General features: G+C 49.0%; 1 protein-coding gene across 1 annotated transcript in view; it reads right to left on the bottom strand.

The window, feature by feature from the left end:
* Nucleotides 1-16,678, bottom strand: part of LOC121531182 (otogelin-like protein) — a 33,586-nt gene that overhangs the window by 8,358 nt on the left and 8,550 nt on the right. Inside the window, exons 23-41 of the mRNA XM_045205096.1 lie at nucleotides 13,817-13,948; nucleotides 13,426-13,572; nucleotides 13,104-13,223; nucleotides 11,446-11,562; nucleotides 10,322-10,478; nucleotides 9,884-9,910; nucleotides 9,555-9,734; nucleotides 9,188-9,466; nucleotides 7,454-7,571; nucleotides 7,082-7,165; nucleotides 6,927-6,998; nucleotides 5,773-6,502; nucleotides 5,387-5,564; nucleotides 5,095-5,237; nucleotides 4,923-4,946; nucleotides 4,747-4,839; nucleotides 4,414-4,603; nucleotides 2,962-3,079; nucleotides 2,519-2,739 (exon numbers count right to left, since the gene is read on the bottom strand). Coding sequence (XP_045061031.1) covers nucleotides 2,519-2,739; nucleotides 2,962-3,079; nucleotides 4,414-4,603; nucleotides 4,747-4,839; nucleotides 4,923-4,946; nucleotides 5,095-5,237; nucleotides 5,387-5,564; nucleotides 5,773-6,502; nucleotides 6,927-6,998; nucleotides 7,082-7,165; nucleotides 7,454-7,571; nucleotides 9,188-9,466; nucleotides 9,555-9,734; nucleotides 9,884-9,910; nucleotides 10,322-10,478; nucleotides 11,446-11,562; nucleotides 13,104-13,223; nucleotides 13,426-13,572; nucleotides 13,817-13,948 — 3,130 coding nt within the window. The remainder of the gene's footprint in view (nucleotides 1-2,518; nucleotides 2,740-2,961; nucleotides 3,080-4,413; nucleotides 4,604-4,746; nucleotides 4,840-4,922; nucleotides 4,947-5,094; nucleotides 5,238-5,386; nucleotides 5,565-5,772; nucleotides 6,503-6,926; nucleotides 6,999-7,081; nucleotides 7,166-7,453; nucleotides 7,572-9,187; nucleotides 9,467-9,554; nucleotides 9,735-9,883; nucleotides 9,911-10,321; nucleotides 10,479-11,445; nucleotides 11,563-13,103; nucleotides 13,224-13,425; nucleotides 13,573-13,816; nucleotides 13,949-16,678) is intronic.

Below are 16,678 nucleotides of genomic sequence, written 5' to 3'. Positions count from 1 at the left end.
AAGAGAAATATATATTCCAGACGGTTGGCGAACAGGGACACCTAGCCCACCTACACCACGATCAGCTGGCGCAACTGCTTGTTCGGGCAGGCTTCGGCGTTCGTCGTCACCGGCTTACTAGCCACTGGCTAGAAGGCCGGCGACGACGAACTCAGAAGCCTGCCCGAACAAGGAGGGGAGACTGCTTCGGAGGAAGTGACAGTACCCCCCCCTTGATGCGCAGCTCCAGCAGCGCACCGACCCCGGCCTCGGGGACGGCCAGGAGGATGCGGAGCAGGGCGAGCCGGATGACGACGGTGGAAATCCCGCAACAGGGAGGGATCGAGGATATCCCTCACCAGGACCCAGCACCGTTCCTCCAGACCGTACCCCTCCCACTCCACGAGGTACTGAAGGCCCCCCACCCGACGCCTCAAATCCAGGATGGAACGGACGGCCCCACAAACCGCGGGCTCATCTTCCGGCAGGGCAGGCAGAGGGGCAGATTCCAAGTCGGGAGCCAGACCCGATCACCCGGCGTTGGCCTTCTGACAACGCACGGCGCGTTGGAGGTGGACGTGGGCAGCGTCCCACGTCTCCTCCGTGCGCCGAAACCAGTCATCCACCGCAGGAGCCTCGGTCTGGCTCTGGTGCCACGGTGCCAGAACCGGTTGGTAACCTAAAACACATTGGAATGGCGTTAGGTTAGTGGAGGAGTGACGGAGAGAGTTCTGGGCATATTCCGCCCATGGCAAGAACACCGACCACTCCCCCGGCCGGTCCTGGCACTCCCCCCCGTAGTGCCGGAAGATGTGTATAAACAGGGCCTCCGCAGTTTGCAGGGCCGTGGGGAGACCGGGCAGAGGAAGGAGGTGGCAGGCCTTGGAAAGCGGTCCACAACGACCAGGATGGTGGTGTTACCTTGGGAGAGGGGAATATTGGTAAGGAAATCAACACTCAGGTGAGACCATGGTCGTTGTGGAACTGGTAAAGGTTGTAACTTACCCGCTGGGAGGTGCCTAGGTGCCTTACCCTTACTCCCGTGAGAACCCTCTGTGGCCATGAGAAGGTGGGGTTGTGGAGTGCTAGCCAAGGGATACCTAATACCACAGGGAAAGCAGGAGACTCAATAATCGAAAAAGTAACCTGCTCACAATGAGTCTCCTGGGTGATCATGGTGACTGGTACAGTGACTTCCTTTACAAACCCGGACCCTAATGGTCGACTATCAAGTGCTCTGATGGGGAGTGGAATGGATAGGGGAACCAATGAAATGCCTTGACGGCGTGAGAATGCCCTGTCCATAAAGTTCCCAGCTGCGCCTGAATCGACTAGCGCCTTACACTGGGGAACTACCATGTGATCGGGAAAGTGGATAGGTAGGGTACAGTGCGCAGCAGAGGGCTCTGAATGAGTGTGGGTGTTCAATATCTGGGATGATGCGAGAGTGCCCTGCCTGCCGCCTCCAGGCCCCAAAAAGCGTTGACTACGACGTATGGTGTACTGTCCCTTCTTGCCACCAGAGTGGCACTATCGCTGTCGTCCTCCGCTCTCTCGGATGGCGGCTCCACCCAGCTCCATCAGCTCGGGATCCGAGTCGTCCGGGGTGGAAACGGGCAGACCCCTACCAGGACGTCCTCTGGCTGCCAGCAGGTTGTCCAAACGGATGGCCATGTCCAACAGTTTAGTGAAAGATAACATGGTGTCCCGACAGACTAGCTCCGGTCGGACGTCCTCCCGCAGATGGCACCGAAATGGTCGATCAGGGTCCGCTCATTCCACCCGGACCCCGCTGCCAGAGTCCGAAACTCCAACGCGAAGTCCTGCGCGGTCCTCGTCCCCTGCCTCAGGTGGACCAGCCGCTCGCCCGCATCTCGACCCTCGGGCGGGTAATCGAAGACCGCCCGAAAGAGGCGAGCGAACTCCCCGCAGTCCTCTTTTCGGTCATAAGAGACGGTAACAGCAACATTATGTACAAAATAAGTTACAAACAATAAAAAATAAAAAATAAAATAGCACAATTGGTTAGAAGCCATCCCCTCCGGCGCCATTATCGCTTTCTCGTTGCTTATCTCTCTCCATCTGATGGTTTATTAACCACTATTATAGTTGTTGTGGACAGACTCTCTAAATCCTGCCGTTTTATCCCTCTCTCTGGTCTCCCTACCGCTCTCCAGGTCGATGAGGCACTGTTCCAGCAGGTCTTCCGGCACTATGGCCTTCCGGAGGACATCGTCTCCGACCATGGCCCCCAATTCACGTCACGGGTATTGAAAGCCGTCATGGAGAAGCTGGGGGCCAATGCCAGCCTCACATCCGGGTACCGGCCTCAGTCCAACAGGCAGGTGGAGAGGACCAATTAGGAGCTGGGGAAGTTCCTTAGGAGTCATTGCCAGGACCGGCAGGGGGAGTGGGCCCGGTTCCTTCCCTGGGCGGAGTACGCCCAGAACTCACTTCGTCACTCCTCCACCGGGCTGACTCCCTTCCAGTGCATCCTGGGGTATCAGCCGGCCCTGGCCCCATGGACCCCAAGCCAGACCAAAGCTCCTGCATTGGACGAGTGGTTTCGGCGTGCAGAGGAGGTTTGGAACGCTCCCCACGTGAGGCTCCAGCGCGCTGTCCGCCACCAGAAGGAGCAGGCGGCTCGCCACCGCAGTGAGGCTCCCGTGTTCCATTCGCATCTGGCTCTCCACCAGGAACCTTTCGCTCTGCCTGCCCTCCCGGAAGCTGAGCCCCCGGTTTGTGGGGCCCTTCAAGGTCCTCCGGAGGGTCATTGAGGTAACTTATCGCTTACAACTCCCCACCAACTACCAGATCTCACCCTCTTTTCATGTATCCCTCCTCAGGCCAGTGGTTCATGGTCCCCTGGCTGGTGCCGTCCCCCGAGACACCCCCCCACCTCCCCTGGACATAGATGGGACTCCCGCCTATGTCGTCAGGTCCGTCCTGGTCTCCTGACGTTGTGGGGATCGGCTTCAGTACCTGGTGGACTGGGAGGGGTACGCTGTTGGGTCCCGGTGGCCGACATCCTGGACCCCAACATCATCCAGGATTTCCATCTCCGCCATCCGGACCGGCCCGCTCCTCGCCCTCCTCATGCCTAGGGAGGGTATTGTGACATCTACTCCCGCTCCCCCGCTGCGGTGCTCAACCTCGCCGGTCTACTAACCACCGGCCCTGGCTATCTCGTTACGCACACCTGCTCCCCATCATTACGCACACCTGGACTTCATTATCACCTTTATTAGTCTCCCTTTATTTAGCCCTCTATAGCCTAAGTCATTAGGCAGTATTGTTTCCATTCACGTTCTGTACGCATCTCATGTTTTGTTTCTATGCATTCTTTATTATTAAACTCACCTTCTGCACCTGCTTCCTGACTCCCGGCGTATACGTAACAGTGCTCAACCAAAGTGAGACGAGGTAGAACCCAAAAATGAGTATCAGCATTGACAACAAATAGGCCCTACTCTCGCTCACAATTTAAAAACGTTATTCTTTATTTATACAACTATTAAGGATGCACACACACACACATACACACACATGCACGCACACACAGGGGTGAGGGTGGGGGTGAAACGCTCAGTCAATGGGGCTGTACTGGGAGTAGTGAGGGCTCTTGTGGCAGTAACAGTTATAGAGGCAGCACTGGTTGTAGCGCTGGTACTAGTAGTAGTGGTCCTAGTAGTGGTTCTAGATGTAGTAGTAGTACTAGTAGGCCTAACAGTAGTAGTAGTGGTAGTAGTGGGGGCTGTAGTGGTAGTAGAGGGGGCTGTAGTGGTAGTAGTGGGGGCTGTAGTGGTAGTAGTGGGGGCTGGAGTGGGGGCTATAGTGGTAGTAGTGGGGGCTGTAGTGGTAGTAGTGGGGGCTGTAGTGGTAGTAGTGGGGGCTATAGTGGTAGTAGTGGGGGCTGTAGTGGTAGTAGAGGGGGCTGTAGTGGTAGTAGTGGGGGCTGTAGTGGTAGTAGTGGGGGCTATAGTGGTAGTAGTGGGGGCTGTAGTGGTAGTAGTGGGGGCTGTAGTGGTAGTAGTGGGGGCTGTAGTGGTAGTAGAGGGGGCTGTAGTGGTAGTAGTGGGGGCTGTAGTGGTAGTAGTGGGGGCTGTAGTGGTAGTAGTGGGGGCTGTAGTGGTAGTAGAGGGGGCTGTAGTGGTAGTAGAGGGGGCTGTAGTGGTAGTAGTGGGGGCTGTAGTGGTAGTAGTGGGGGCTGTAGTGGTAGTAGAGGGGGCTGGAGTGGTAGTAGAGGGGGCTAGAGTGGTAGTAGTGGGGGCTGGAGTGGTAGTAGTGGTGGCTGTAGTGGTAGTAGAGGGGTCAGGTATGAGAGAAGCTTTCTCTCTTCTCCGGAATCATTAAATCATGCTAGTGGACTTCATATACCTGATCTGACAGTGAAGGATGAACGTGTCAGAGTAAATGCCAAATCTAGTGTCTTACCACAGAGGCCTCTAGTAGGAGCAGACGTATTGGAGGGGGCGGTGTATTGCAGCACCATGATGCCAGTGCTGTGGTACCACTGTATGTTGACTCCTCCAGGAGTGGTGATCAGGTACATACTGCCTGTGTCCTCTACTGACAGGGTCTGGCGGGAGAACGGCAGCCGTGCCTTGATGTGGTTCACTGACACCTGGACACGCATACACACGCACGCACGCACGCACACACACACACACACACACACAGAGCGAGATAGCATGAGCAGTGTTGTACAGTGTGGTAAAAGTTCAGTATGTGACCAGTTGTCAGTCGGTTGCGGTCAGTGATGGTCACCTTGCGGTCTAGGCGGTTGATGATAATCCTGTAGGAGGGAGTGGTGATGTTCAACTTCTTAAAACACAGACCTGACGTCCCACCACTAGGGCTCTGAGGGAGGGAGAGAGTCCCTGATAAGAATTAACACTATCATCATCACATACATGATGATTAGATGTTAAAGGGAAACTTACCGGTCGTCTGATGGAGTTGACGCTCTAAATAGGAATCAAGACAAAGCCAACAGATCAGAGTCAGGAGCTTATAGAATCCCATAAAAGTTTATAACACCTCTATAATAACGTATAGTACTATAACACTACAACAACTACAGCAGCATATAACAGCTTCTAACAGTGTGTGTACCTGGCTGGTGGGGCATTTGTCCACTGTTCCTATGATTTTCTCTCTGGGCAGGTAGACCAGGATGTAGGAGCCATTATCATACAGCGCCACATTGTTACCGTCAAACGTTATCACACGCAGGTCTGACATCACCGAGCAGCGACCTAACACACACACACACAAACACGGAAACACACACAACGCGGATAGGCAAACACACACAAACAAGGCATGTCTGTATAATGTGTGTGTGCTGGTGTGTATGTAAAGTGTGTATGTTTGTGTACGTACAGTAGTGTGTGTGTGTTCTTACAGGGGCACTGCCAAAGCGGGCAGCAGGGGTCGGTGTTGGTGAGGACAGCCATGCCCAGCAGAGAGCAGCGAGGAGGAGTGGTGTTGTACCGACAGTGGAGGGAGGAGTTATGGAGGAGCAGCTCCCCATTAAAACAGATCAGCTCTGCACACTCATCTACACGGTAGGAGTATGGGGGCTGCAGAGAGAGAGAGAGATAGAGAGAGAGAGAGAGAGAGAGAGAGAGAGAGAGAGAGAGAGAGAGAGAGAGAGAGAGAGAGAGAGAGAGAGAGAGAGAGAGAGAGAGATCAATAAATTCAGCTACTGGCAGAGGGAGTTCTCCAGGGCTGCATGCTCAGCCCTCTTATCTTCTCCATACACACCGTCTCTCACTGATTGGCTCTTACTGTGCAGCGGGCGGTGGGCAGGAGGAAGGGGGGCAGCACTGTTGGCATGCTGACTGCCTCAGGTGTAGGAGAGAAATCTGGACTGGTGGCTGTTTCTGTGGTTATGAACTCCGTCGTCTCTGGGGGTGATGTCGACATGGTAACGGAGGAGGTGTCATATACAACTGGAAATACAGAGGAGGTCTCTGTGGGTGTAGCAACAGGACGATGTGTTTGTGTGGTGGTTGGGGTGTGGGTAGAGGGAGAGAGAGGGGGTGGAGGTGGAGAGGAGGTGGGGAAGGAGGTAGTGGCTGGGGGAGAGATAGAAGACTGGGTGGAAGGCTGGGGAGGGGTAGCAGGAGGAGGTGGTGGAGTGGTGGAGTCGGTCACTGCCAGGCTGGGAGGAGTAGGGGAGGCTACTGTAGTGACCTCTGCAGGGGTCAAGGTTGGGGTCGTGACCCCAGTGGTGCTGCTAGTAGCGGTGGGTGAGGGAGAGGGGGAGACAGAGGTAAAGACTGCAGGTGAAGTGGTGTGCTCGGTCACAGTGGGGGTGGAGGGTGAGGGCAGAGAAGGGAGTGGAGGCGAGGGGGAGTGAGGAGGGGTGAAGGTGGGGGTGAAACGCTCTGTCAATGGGGCTGTACTGGGAGTAGTGAGGGCTCTTGTGGCAGTAACAGTTATAGAGGCAGCACTGGTTGTAGCGCTGGTACTAGTAGTAGTGGTCCTAGTAGTGGTTCTAGATGTAGTAGTAGTACTAGTAGGCCTAACAGTAGTAGTAGTGGTAGTAGAGGGGGCTGTAGTGGTAGTAGTGGGGGCTGTAGTGGTAGTAGAGGGGGCTGTAGTGGTAGTAGTGGGGGCTGTAGTGGTAGTAGAGGGGGCTGTAGTGGTAGTAGTGGGGGCTGTAGTGGTAGTAGAGGGGGCTGTAGTGGTAGTAGTGGGGGCTGTAGTGGTAGTAGAGGGGGCTGTAGTGGTAGTAGTGGGGGCTGTAGTGGTAGTAGTGGGGGCTGTAGTGGTTGTAGTGGGGGCTGTAGTGGTAGTAGTGGGGGCTGTAGTGGTAGTAGTGGGGGCTGTAGTGGTAGTAGTGGGGGCTGTAGGGGTAGTAGAGGGGGCTGTAGTGGTAGTAGTGGGGGCTATAGTGGTAGTAGTGGGGGCTGTAGTGGTAGTAGAGGGGGCTGTACTAGTAGTAGTTGGGGTGGTGGTTGTTCGGTTTACGAAGGCGTAGGGTGTAGGAGTGGGAGGAAGGGACACACCTGAGGACAGACACACAGACATAAATTACTTTAACACCTATTTACCTGTACTTTAACAGATCCTGGTGTGATACACACTCTACTCACAGTCCTCTGTGTAGACACATCTCCTGGTGACCTCATCAAGAACCATGTTTTGGGGGCAGTGAGGGAAACAGCCCTCCACCCTGCCAGACACACATAGACATGGACAAACATTCAAAGAGCGTATTAAACATTCTCTTACATTTACATTTTTAAAAACATTTTTAGTCATTTAGCAGACACTCTTATCCAGAGTTAGTGAGTGTATACATTTTCATACTGGCCCCCCGTGGGAAACGAACCCACAACCCTGGCGTTGCAAGCGCCATGCTCTACCAACTGAGCTACAGGGGACAAGCCAGTGTATAACGGTGTTGTAAGCATGTGTTTCTAAGTGTGCATTTGTAAGCGTGTGCGAGGTGTGGTCTTACGGGGGCAGGAAGTGGCAGCGTGTGGCGGCGGGGTCGCTGCATGTACGAACACACGGACTGGCACATGCATGGTAGCGCCACTCACACATCATACGGTACGGGATCACAAAACTGCTCTCTGTAATACACACATACACAATGTCAACATACACACAATAACCACAGAAAAAGAAACTGTGTGTGTGTGTTCGTACCGCTAGTTTCTGTTTATCACAGAGGGCGTTTTAATCTATCTGTTCTCTTCTACCTTTCCTGGCTGGCAAAGTACCAGGATGTTGTCTCTGGTTTTGAATTTGAAAACTGAATCTGAATGCATCTGAGAAGTTGAATATACACTTTATAAACAAAAGTATGTGGACACCCCTTCAAATTAGTAGATTCGGCTATTTCAGCCACACCTGTTCCTGACAGGTGGATAAAATCGAGCACACAGCCATGCAATCTCTATAGACAAACATTGGCAGTAGAATGGCCTTACAGAAGAGCTCAGTGACTTTTAATGTGGCACCGTCATAGGATGCCACCTTTCCAACAAGTCAGTTACTCAAATTTCTGCCCTGCTCGAGTCGCCCCAGTCAACTGTAAGTGCTGTTATTGTGAAGTGGAAACGTCTAGGAGCAACAACGGCTCAGCCGCGAAGTGGTAGGCCACTCAAGCTCACAGAACAAGACCGCCGAATGCTGAAGAGCGTAGCGCGTAAAAATCATCTGTCCTCGGTTGCAACACTCACTACCGAGTTCCTCTGGAAGCAACGTCAGCACAAGAACTGTTCGTCAGGGCGCTTCATGAAATGGGTTTCCATGGCCGAGCAGCCGCACACAAGCCTAAGATCACCATGCGCAATGCCAAGCGTCGGCTGGAGTCGTGTAAAGCTCACCGCCATTGGACTCTGAAGCAGTGGAAACGCATTCTCTGGAGTGATGAATCACGCTTCACCTTCTGGCAGTCCGACGGACAAATCTGGGTTTGGCGGATGCCAGGAGAACTCTACCTGCCCAAATGCATAGTGCCAACTGTAAAGTTTGGTGGAGGAGGAATAATGGTCTGGGGCTGTTTATCATGGTTCGGGCTAGGCCTCTTAGTTCCAGTGAAGGGAAATCTTAACGCTACAGCATACAATAACATTCTAGACGATTCTGTGCTTCCAACTTTGTGGCAACAGTTTGGGGAAGGACCTTTTCCTGTTTCAGCATGACAATGCCCCAGTGCACAAAGCGAACATTGCTGCGGGGACTTGCTTCCATTCAATGTTCCAACATCTAGTGAAAAGCCTTCCCAGAAGAGTGGAGGCTGTTATAGCTGCAAAGAGGGGACCAACTCCATATTAATGCCCATGATTTTTGGAATTAGATGTTCGACGAGCAGGTGTCCACATACTTTTGGTCATATAGTGTATGAAACGTTGGTAAACTTGAAATTATAGTTTGTAAACTTGATACATAGACAATGAATGCAATATCTACCATAAAAAACTTAAATATTGAATTTGAATAATGAATTAAATTAACATTTTAAAACTGAATGCAATATTAATAAAATTAGGTTTCAAATCATGAAATACAAGTTCAACTTATGAATTCAATGATTCAATTTGTGCATTACAAATTCCCAAATATTACATTCAAATTCAATACCCTAATACATATTCAAAATTATGGAATTCAAATTCAATTTCTGTTGGCACTGACATTGCGCCATATGTGTGTGTATTATGACTTTGTATTTCTGTCTAACCCTCCAGGGTAAAGGAGCTGCTGGTCTTGAAGTTGTCCGAGTTGTCGTATCTCTGAGCGTGTGCAGACGTGCGTGTCAGAGTCAGGAACACTCCCGGCTGGCCAATCAGCTCGAAGGAGGTGCGGCCAGGCAGGAACAGCCCCTGGTGCTGTAGGAAGGAAGCCCTGCGGCCAAACTCCTCCCCTCTTGTCCACTGCTCCAACCGCAGCCCAGCACGTCCCGAAACAACCAGGAAGTAGTTAGGACGCTCCGCTGACTCCAGAGAGATCACCGGGAGACCTGTAATACAGAGTTTAACATACCGGTGAAGCTCACGAGAAATGTGTTTATTTGTGTGTGTGTGAGTGTGTGAGTGTGTGAGACTCACGTGATGTGCGGTCCTTCTGTAGTCCTGCTGTGATCATGAAGTTGAAGAGAAGTCCAGGTGGAGGCAGCCCACCTACAAACTCCCTAACTAGAGGAAACACTGACCCACTGGTTCTGTTCACACCGAAGACTGTAGCATTAAACACAGCACTGACCACTGAGAATGGACCTTCACCTAACTCTACAGAGAGAAAGAGAAAGGGGTGGAGGTTATTCTCTATGTTGAGTGAATATATTAGGATGCTTAGTGCATATACCTGTGTGTTTGTATTTTTGTGTAAGTTGAAAAGTGTTCCTTTGTGAGTAATTTTTGGTTAGGTTCAAACATACCTTGGTTGTAGTATTCACAGTCATAGGCTGAAAGAGAAGAGAAGAACAAACATTTATAGACATACAAATCCACATAGGCACAATATGTGATAGTACTTACGTAGCCAACCCATAATATGTAGATCAGGCTGGGAGAGAGAGATCATGGTATTGTGTAAGAGTGTATGTGTGAATATCTGGGGTCATTTGATGATGGATAGAAAGAATGGTGCAGGAGATATGGAGCAGTGGGGGGACTCTATAGTTCTGTGTACTGGTGTGTGTGTGTGTGTGTGTGTGTGTGTGTGTGTGTGTGTGTGTGTGTGTGTGTATGTATGTATGTGTGTGTGTGTGTGTGTGTGTATAGGAGCATTGAGTGACACAGCATCTATGCTGACAGTGAAAGCAGGAGGAATTGGGTCTGAGGAACAGACCCACATTATGTGTGTGTGTACTCACGACAGACAGAGGGGTTTCTCCAGACCACAGTAACACCGTGTTGACAGCAGGTGTGTGCGTAGGCAGCAATGGACGTACACAGACACTCACAGTCTCCGCCCCGATTACAGTTACACGTGTCGGTCAAGCAGTTCATATAGAACCATGAGACATCCACCTACACACACACACACACACACACATCCACACACACAAACATATGTTACAGGTGTACGTCATGTCTACCTGGGGGGATAGATGTGGGTTAGGGGTGTGTGTGAATAATGTAGCTAGGAATGAGTGACGTGTGTGTGTGTGTGTGTGTGTGTGTGTGTGTGTGTGTGTGTGTGTGTGTGCGTGTGTGTGTGTGTGCGTGTGTGTGTTCTAGGGGGGTGAATAGTTATCATTAATTCAGAGTGGGTCTGAGTGATGGTACATCAGAACAAAGAGATGTGAGTTGAACTCTGGAACACAGGGATCAGATTAGACATTAGAGACTTTATAATACAATGTGTATGGAGGGGTGTGTGTATGTATGTGCGTGCGTGCATGTGTGCGTTCTTTGTCACAACAATAAACTGTAATATTTTAATAACAAATCTTCACATACATTATCTTACTTAAACAAACTGTCAACTTAAAGGTAGACTCAGCGAAATGATCTTGCCACGAGCCGCACGAGATGCAAGACTTCTCTCTCACAAGGTCACACACAATATAATTTACAATATAATGTGCTAGGGTTCACTTGTTTTCAGTTTTCCCCTCCCCACTTAGACCACACCATTTTAATTGAAAACCCAGAAATGAAATTGTTACCCAGACATTTTTTGATATTGAGATCAAATCAGCTGCATTGGGCCTTTAAAGAATCCTGGGGAGAACATTGCTTAAGCAAGACAACCTCCATGTTGGGTCATTCTGAAGTCAGTCAAACCTACACCACCATCTGTTGGCCACTCAGAAAATAACACAACATAACCTCAACAACCCACCACCTAAAGCTGAACACCTTTAACCTTAACCCCCTGTGTGTGTGTGTGTGTCTCCTGAGAGTAGAGCTTATTTACTGAGATCAGATAAGAATCGTTCCCGTACCCCCCTTTCCTGTGTGTGTGTGTGTGTGTGTGTGTGTGTGTACTCACCACGTTGTGACAGGGGGTAAAGACGTCACTGTAGAGTAGAGCACACTCTCTCTTGGCGTACGGCTGTCTACCCAGGTCTCCTTCACACGCTCTCTTCACCACATAGTCACTCTCACACTGACACACACACACAGAGACAAAGTGAGTGGGTGGGTGGGTGCCTGATTTCTCCTAAATCTCACAGGTAGACCCTAGAGAGGCAGGAGACTGGGTTGAGTGGTTGAAGCGAGGTGGCAGGGGGGATAGGGCTAGGGGTGGGGAAATAGGCCTATTTCCACTTCCAAACTAAAGACAAAGCACAGGGAAATATTCTCCAAGTTCCCCCTTTTAGCCTGCCATTACTCTGGGAATAATATTTGATCTTTAGAGAAAATAAATGGTAAATTGGCTGTGAATCGGTTTAGTTGTCAGGTTGGCATTTATTGCTATGACTCATGTACTGGATGCAGCTCTGCAGAGTGGTCACTAGCTGGCACAGCCACAAACTCATACAATCAGATTTTAAACCTTACGCTAACCTTAACCCTAACCTTAACCACACTGCTAACCCTAATGCCTAAAGGCCTTTGCAGACTGTACGTCAGATTCAGTCTTTTACGATTATCACATCACACTGTGCAATGTTACCAAATTAAAATATTGATATAAACCTGGCCAGATTGTACGATTTGCTTCCGTTCTGTCACATTCTGCTATTAGCTTGCGAGGCTACGTCAGCCGACATAGGCTACGTCAACTGCAGCAGTGTATTTGATCTGTGCATGTGCCGGCCCCATCAGCGCAAGCCTCTCTCTATAAGCCAGTGAAGTATGCATCTTAGAAAAAGTTCACACATACAAACGTTATACAGTGCCTTCGGAAAGTATTCAGACCCCTTGACTTTTTCCACATTTTGTTACGCTAAAATGGATGAAATATTTTTTTTTCCTCAGCTCAATTTCGAGTCTCATAGCAAAGGGTTTGAATACTTATGTAAATAACATATTTCTGTTTTTCATTTTCAATAAATTAGCTAAACATTCTAAAAACCTGTGGTATTGTGTGTAGATTGCTGAGAAAAAGAAAAAAAAATGTTTCATCCATTTTAGAATAAGGCTGTAATGTAACAAAATTTGGAAAAAGTCAAGGGGTCTGAATACTTTTCGAAGGCACTGTATGTCCAAACTCTGAATCAAATAGGCTTTCCCAAAAAAACATAGAACATTTATTTTGATTGCCGATTTTGGGCATTTGTCAAAATCCCATCAGCTAGCCTGATTTCAGATGTCACGTAAACTAGGTTATTAGGGAAATCGTTCTTCTTGCAAAGCATGTAAACTTTTAAATCAAACTATTATATTAATCTGACTATTCACAATAATCTTCACCGGGATCGGCTCGTAACACCAGCCACACTACACGATTAGGGCAAAACAATTTTGACACTGCCAGAACTTTGTCAGCCTACGACTGAACGTACTGGTATTTAATAGGCAGACCTAGATCCTGTCACACTGAACGAGCCAAGACGTCCCACAATCATTTACAACCTAAGAATTTGCCCATGACATGGACATTTTGTCTGGGACTCCTTGACAATAAACGTCAACCTGTGTTTAGTTCAATATAGTTATCATTCCAAGTGGGAGTGGAGAGCAGATGGCTCGGAGTTTGTGTACCTGTCCCAGGGCCCAGCTGTCTCCGAAGCCCTGAGCATTGCTGACCTCCATGTGGCTGGATGTGGTCATGTCATTCACTGTCACACTGTCAAAGTTCCCACACAGACCACTCAGGAGACCCTAGACAGACAGGGGGAAGAGAAGGATAGATAGAGGGAGAGAGGGGAAGGTGAGAAAGATAAATAAGGATTAGGGGTGGGGGTAGGTGGATGTGTGAGTGCTGACCTTCCAATGTGGTCCAGCTCAGCTCTGATAAGAGAGAGAGACAGTGTGTGTGTGTGTGTGTGTGTGTGAGCAGTATACAGTCTTATAGTATCCTTACCTTCCAATGTGGTCCAACTCTGATGTGTACGGTCGTCTTGCGGTCCCAGAGAACGGTTAGGTCCTGGTAGGGGAAGTGGATTGCTGTGTAGTAGCCTGCTGACCACAGCTCAAACTCTGACCCCTTACCTACCACACTGGATGGACTCTGGAGGAGTAGAGGTTACAACACACACACACCGGGCCAGACCCGGGTTAGGACACACCAGGATTGTCACATGTACCAAACCTTCTTCATTGAACTCTAATCATTTGTCTGTTAGAGCAGCCATCAGATCAGTCAGTTTCATGTTCTAAATTAGGCTCTGTACTGCCCACCAAGGAGGGCTCATGGACTTCAATGAGTGTGAAATGTGTGAGTGTGTGTGTATGTGTGTGTGCGTGGTACACACAGGCTGCCCTGAGTTGTCGTTGAAGTAGATCTTAGTGAATCCAACATGGATGACCAGCATCTTCATACAGACAATCCCACTCTCATAACAATCCTTATTCTGGGACACGATGGACACCTCACCATCTATACTCTGGAGAGAGAGAGAGAGAGAGAAGAAAGAGAGAGAGAGAGAGAGAGAGAGAGAGAGAGAGAGAGAGAGAGAGAGAGAGAGAGCGAGAGAGAGAGAGAGAGAAGGAGAGAGAGAGGAGTGAGAGATAGAGAGAGAGAAAGCAAGAGAGAGAGAGAGAGAGAGAGAGAGAGAGAGAGAGAGAGAGAGAGAGAGAGAGAGAGAGAGAGAGAGAGAGAGAGAGAGAGAGAGAGAGAGAGAGATGTAAAAAGATGAACCATCGCCTACAGAGATTAACCTGGAGAAGAGTCCCCTAAGCAAGCTGGTCCTGGGGCTCTGTTCACAAACACAAACAGAGCCCTAGGACAGCGACACAATTAGACCCAACCAAATCCTGAAAAAACTAAATGATAATTACTTGACACATTGGAAAGAATTAACAAAACAACTGAGCAAACTAAAACGCTATTTGTCCCTAAACAGAGAGTACACTGTGGCAGAATACCTGACCACTGTGACTGACCCAAAACTAAGGAAAGCTTTGACTATGTACAGACTCAGTGAGCATAGCCTTGCTTTTGAGAGAGGCCGCCGTAGGCAGACCTGGCTGTCAAGAGAAGACATGCTATGTGCACACTGCCCACAAAATGAGGTGGAAACTGAGCTGCACTTCCTAATCTCCTGCCAAATATATGACCATATTACAGACACATATTTCCCTCAGATTACACAGACCCACAAAGAATTCGAAAACAAATCCAATTTTGATAAACTCCCATATCTATTGGGTGAAATACCACAGTGTGCCATCACAGCAGCAAGATTTGTGACCTGTTTCCACAAGAAAAGGGCAACCAGTGAAGAACAAACACCATTGTAAATACAACCCATATTTATGTTTATTTATTTTACCTTTTGTACTTTAACTATTTGCACATCGTTACAACACTACAAATAGAGATAATATGACCCTTAAAATGTCTTTATTCTTTTGGAACTTTTGTGAGTGTAATGTTTACTGTTCATTTTTTCTTGTTTATTTCACTTTTCTTTATTATCTATTTGACTTGCTTGGCAATGTAAACATATGTTTCCCATACCAATAAAGCTCTTTGAATTTAATTGAAATTGAGAGAGTGAGACAGAGAGAGAGAGAGAGAGAGAGAGAGAGAGAGAGAGAGAGAGAGAGAGAGAGAGAGAGAGAGAGAGAGAGAGAGAGAGAGAGAGAGAGAGAGAGAGAGAGAGAGAGAGAGAGAGAGAGAGAGAGAGAGAGAGAGAGAGAGACAGAGAGAGAGTGAGACAGAGAGAGAGTGAGACAGAGAGAGAGTGAGACAGAGAGAGAGACAAAGACAAAGACAGAGACAGAGACAGAGACAGACAGAGACAGAGAGAGAGTGAGACAGAGAGAGAGAGAGAGAGAGAGAGAGAGAGAGAGAGAGAGAGAGACAGAGACAGAGAGAGAGAGAGAGACAGACAGAGACAGAGACAGAGACAGAGAGAGAGAGAGAGAGAGAGAGACAGAGACAGAGAGAGACAGAGACAGAGAGAGACAGAGACAGAGAGAGAGTGAGACAGAGACAGAGACAGAGACAGAGAGAGACAGAGACAGAGAGAGAGTGAGACAGAGACAGAGAGAGAGTGAGACAGAGACAGAGAGAGAGTGAGACAGAGAGAGAGAGAGAGAGAGAGAGAGACAGAGACAGAGACAGAGACACACAGAGAGAGAGAGAGAGAGAGTGAGACAGAGAGAGAGAGAGAGAGAGAGAGAGAGAGAGAGAGAGAGAGAGACAGAGACAGAGACAGAGACAGAGACAGAGACAGAGACAGAGAGACAGCAGTCCTTATTATAGACATTTCAACTACACTCTCGGGAGAGAGAAAGAGTACTGTGTGTGTGTGTGTGTGGTGTGCAGGTCTGTCCTTAGGGCTGGTAGAGTGCATTCCTGGTGCTCAGTGTTCCTTTACTGAGAGCCTCTGACATTTACAGTAACAGCATCACGTTCAGGGTCGCGGTCAGGAGGGAGCAACACACTGAACAATGCAGATAGAAATGTCATGGATAGAGCTGACATATCTTAGTCTACCTGTCAGTTAGATGCATATCTGTTCTGCACTATACACTGAGTGTACAACACGTTAGGAACACCTGCTCTTTCCATGACAGACTGACCAGGTGAATCCAGGTCAAAGCTATGATCCCTTATTGATGTCACTTGTTAAATCCACTTCAGTGTAGATGAAGGGGAGGAGACAGGTTAAATAAGTATTTTTAAACCTTGAGACAATTGAGACATTGATTGTGTATGTGTTCCATTAAGAGGGTGAATGGGCAAGACAAAATATTTAAGTGCCTTTGAACGGGGTATGGTTGTAGGTTTGAACTGCAACGCTACTGCGTTTTTCACACTCAACAGTTTCCCGTGTGTATCAAGAATGGTCCACCACCCAAAGGACATCCAGCCAACTTGACACAACTGTGGCAAGCATTGGAATCAACATGGGCCAGCATCCCTGTGGAACGCTTTCGACACCTTGTAGAGTTCATGCCCCGACGAATGGAGGCTATTCTGAGGGCAAAAGGGGGTGCAACTCAATTTTAGGAAGGTGTTCCTAATGTTTTGTACACTCTGTGTATATTCCGCTGTTTCAGGAGGGATCGGGTGACTAGTGGTCACCCCAGCTCATAGGCCTGGGTAACAGAATAGATCAAACAGAACAGGGAAATGTGTGATCAGAATCAGAAGGAACACCCAA

Source organism: Coregonus clupeaformis, chromosome 19, assembly GCF_020615455.1.
Source record: "Coregonus clupeaformis isolate EN_2021a chromosome 19, ASM2061545v1, whole genome shotgun sequence".
Taxonomy (NCBI): Eukaryota; Metazoa; Chordata; class Actinopteri; order Salmoniformes; family Salmonidae; genus Coregonus; species Coregonus clupeaformis.
This window is presented reverse-complemented; position numbering and strand designations above follow the sequence as displayed.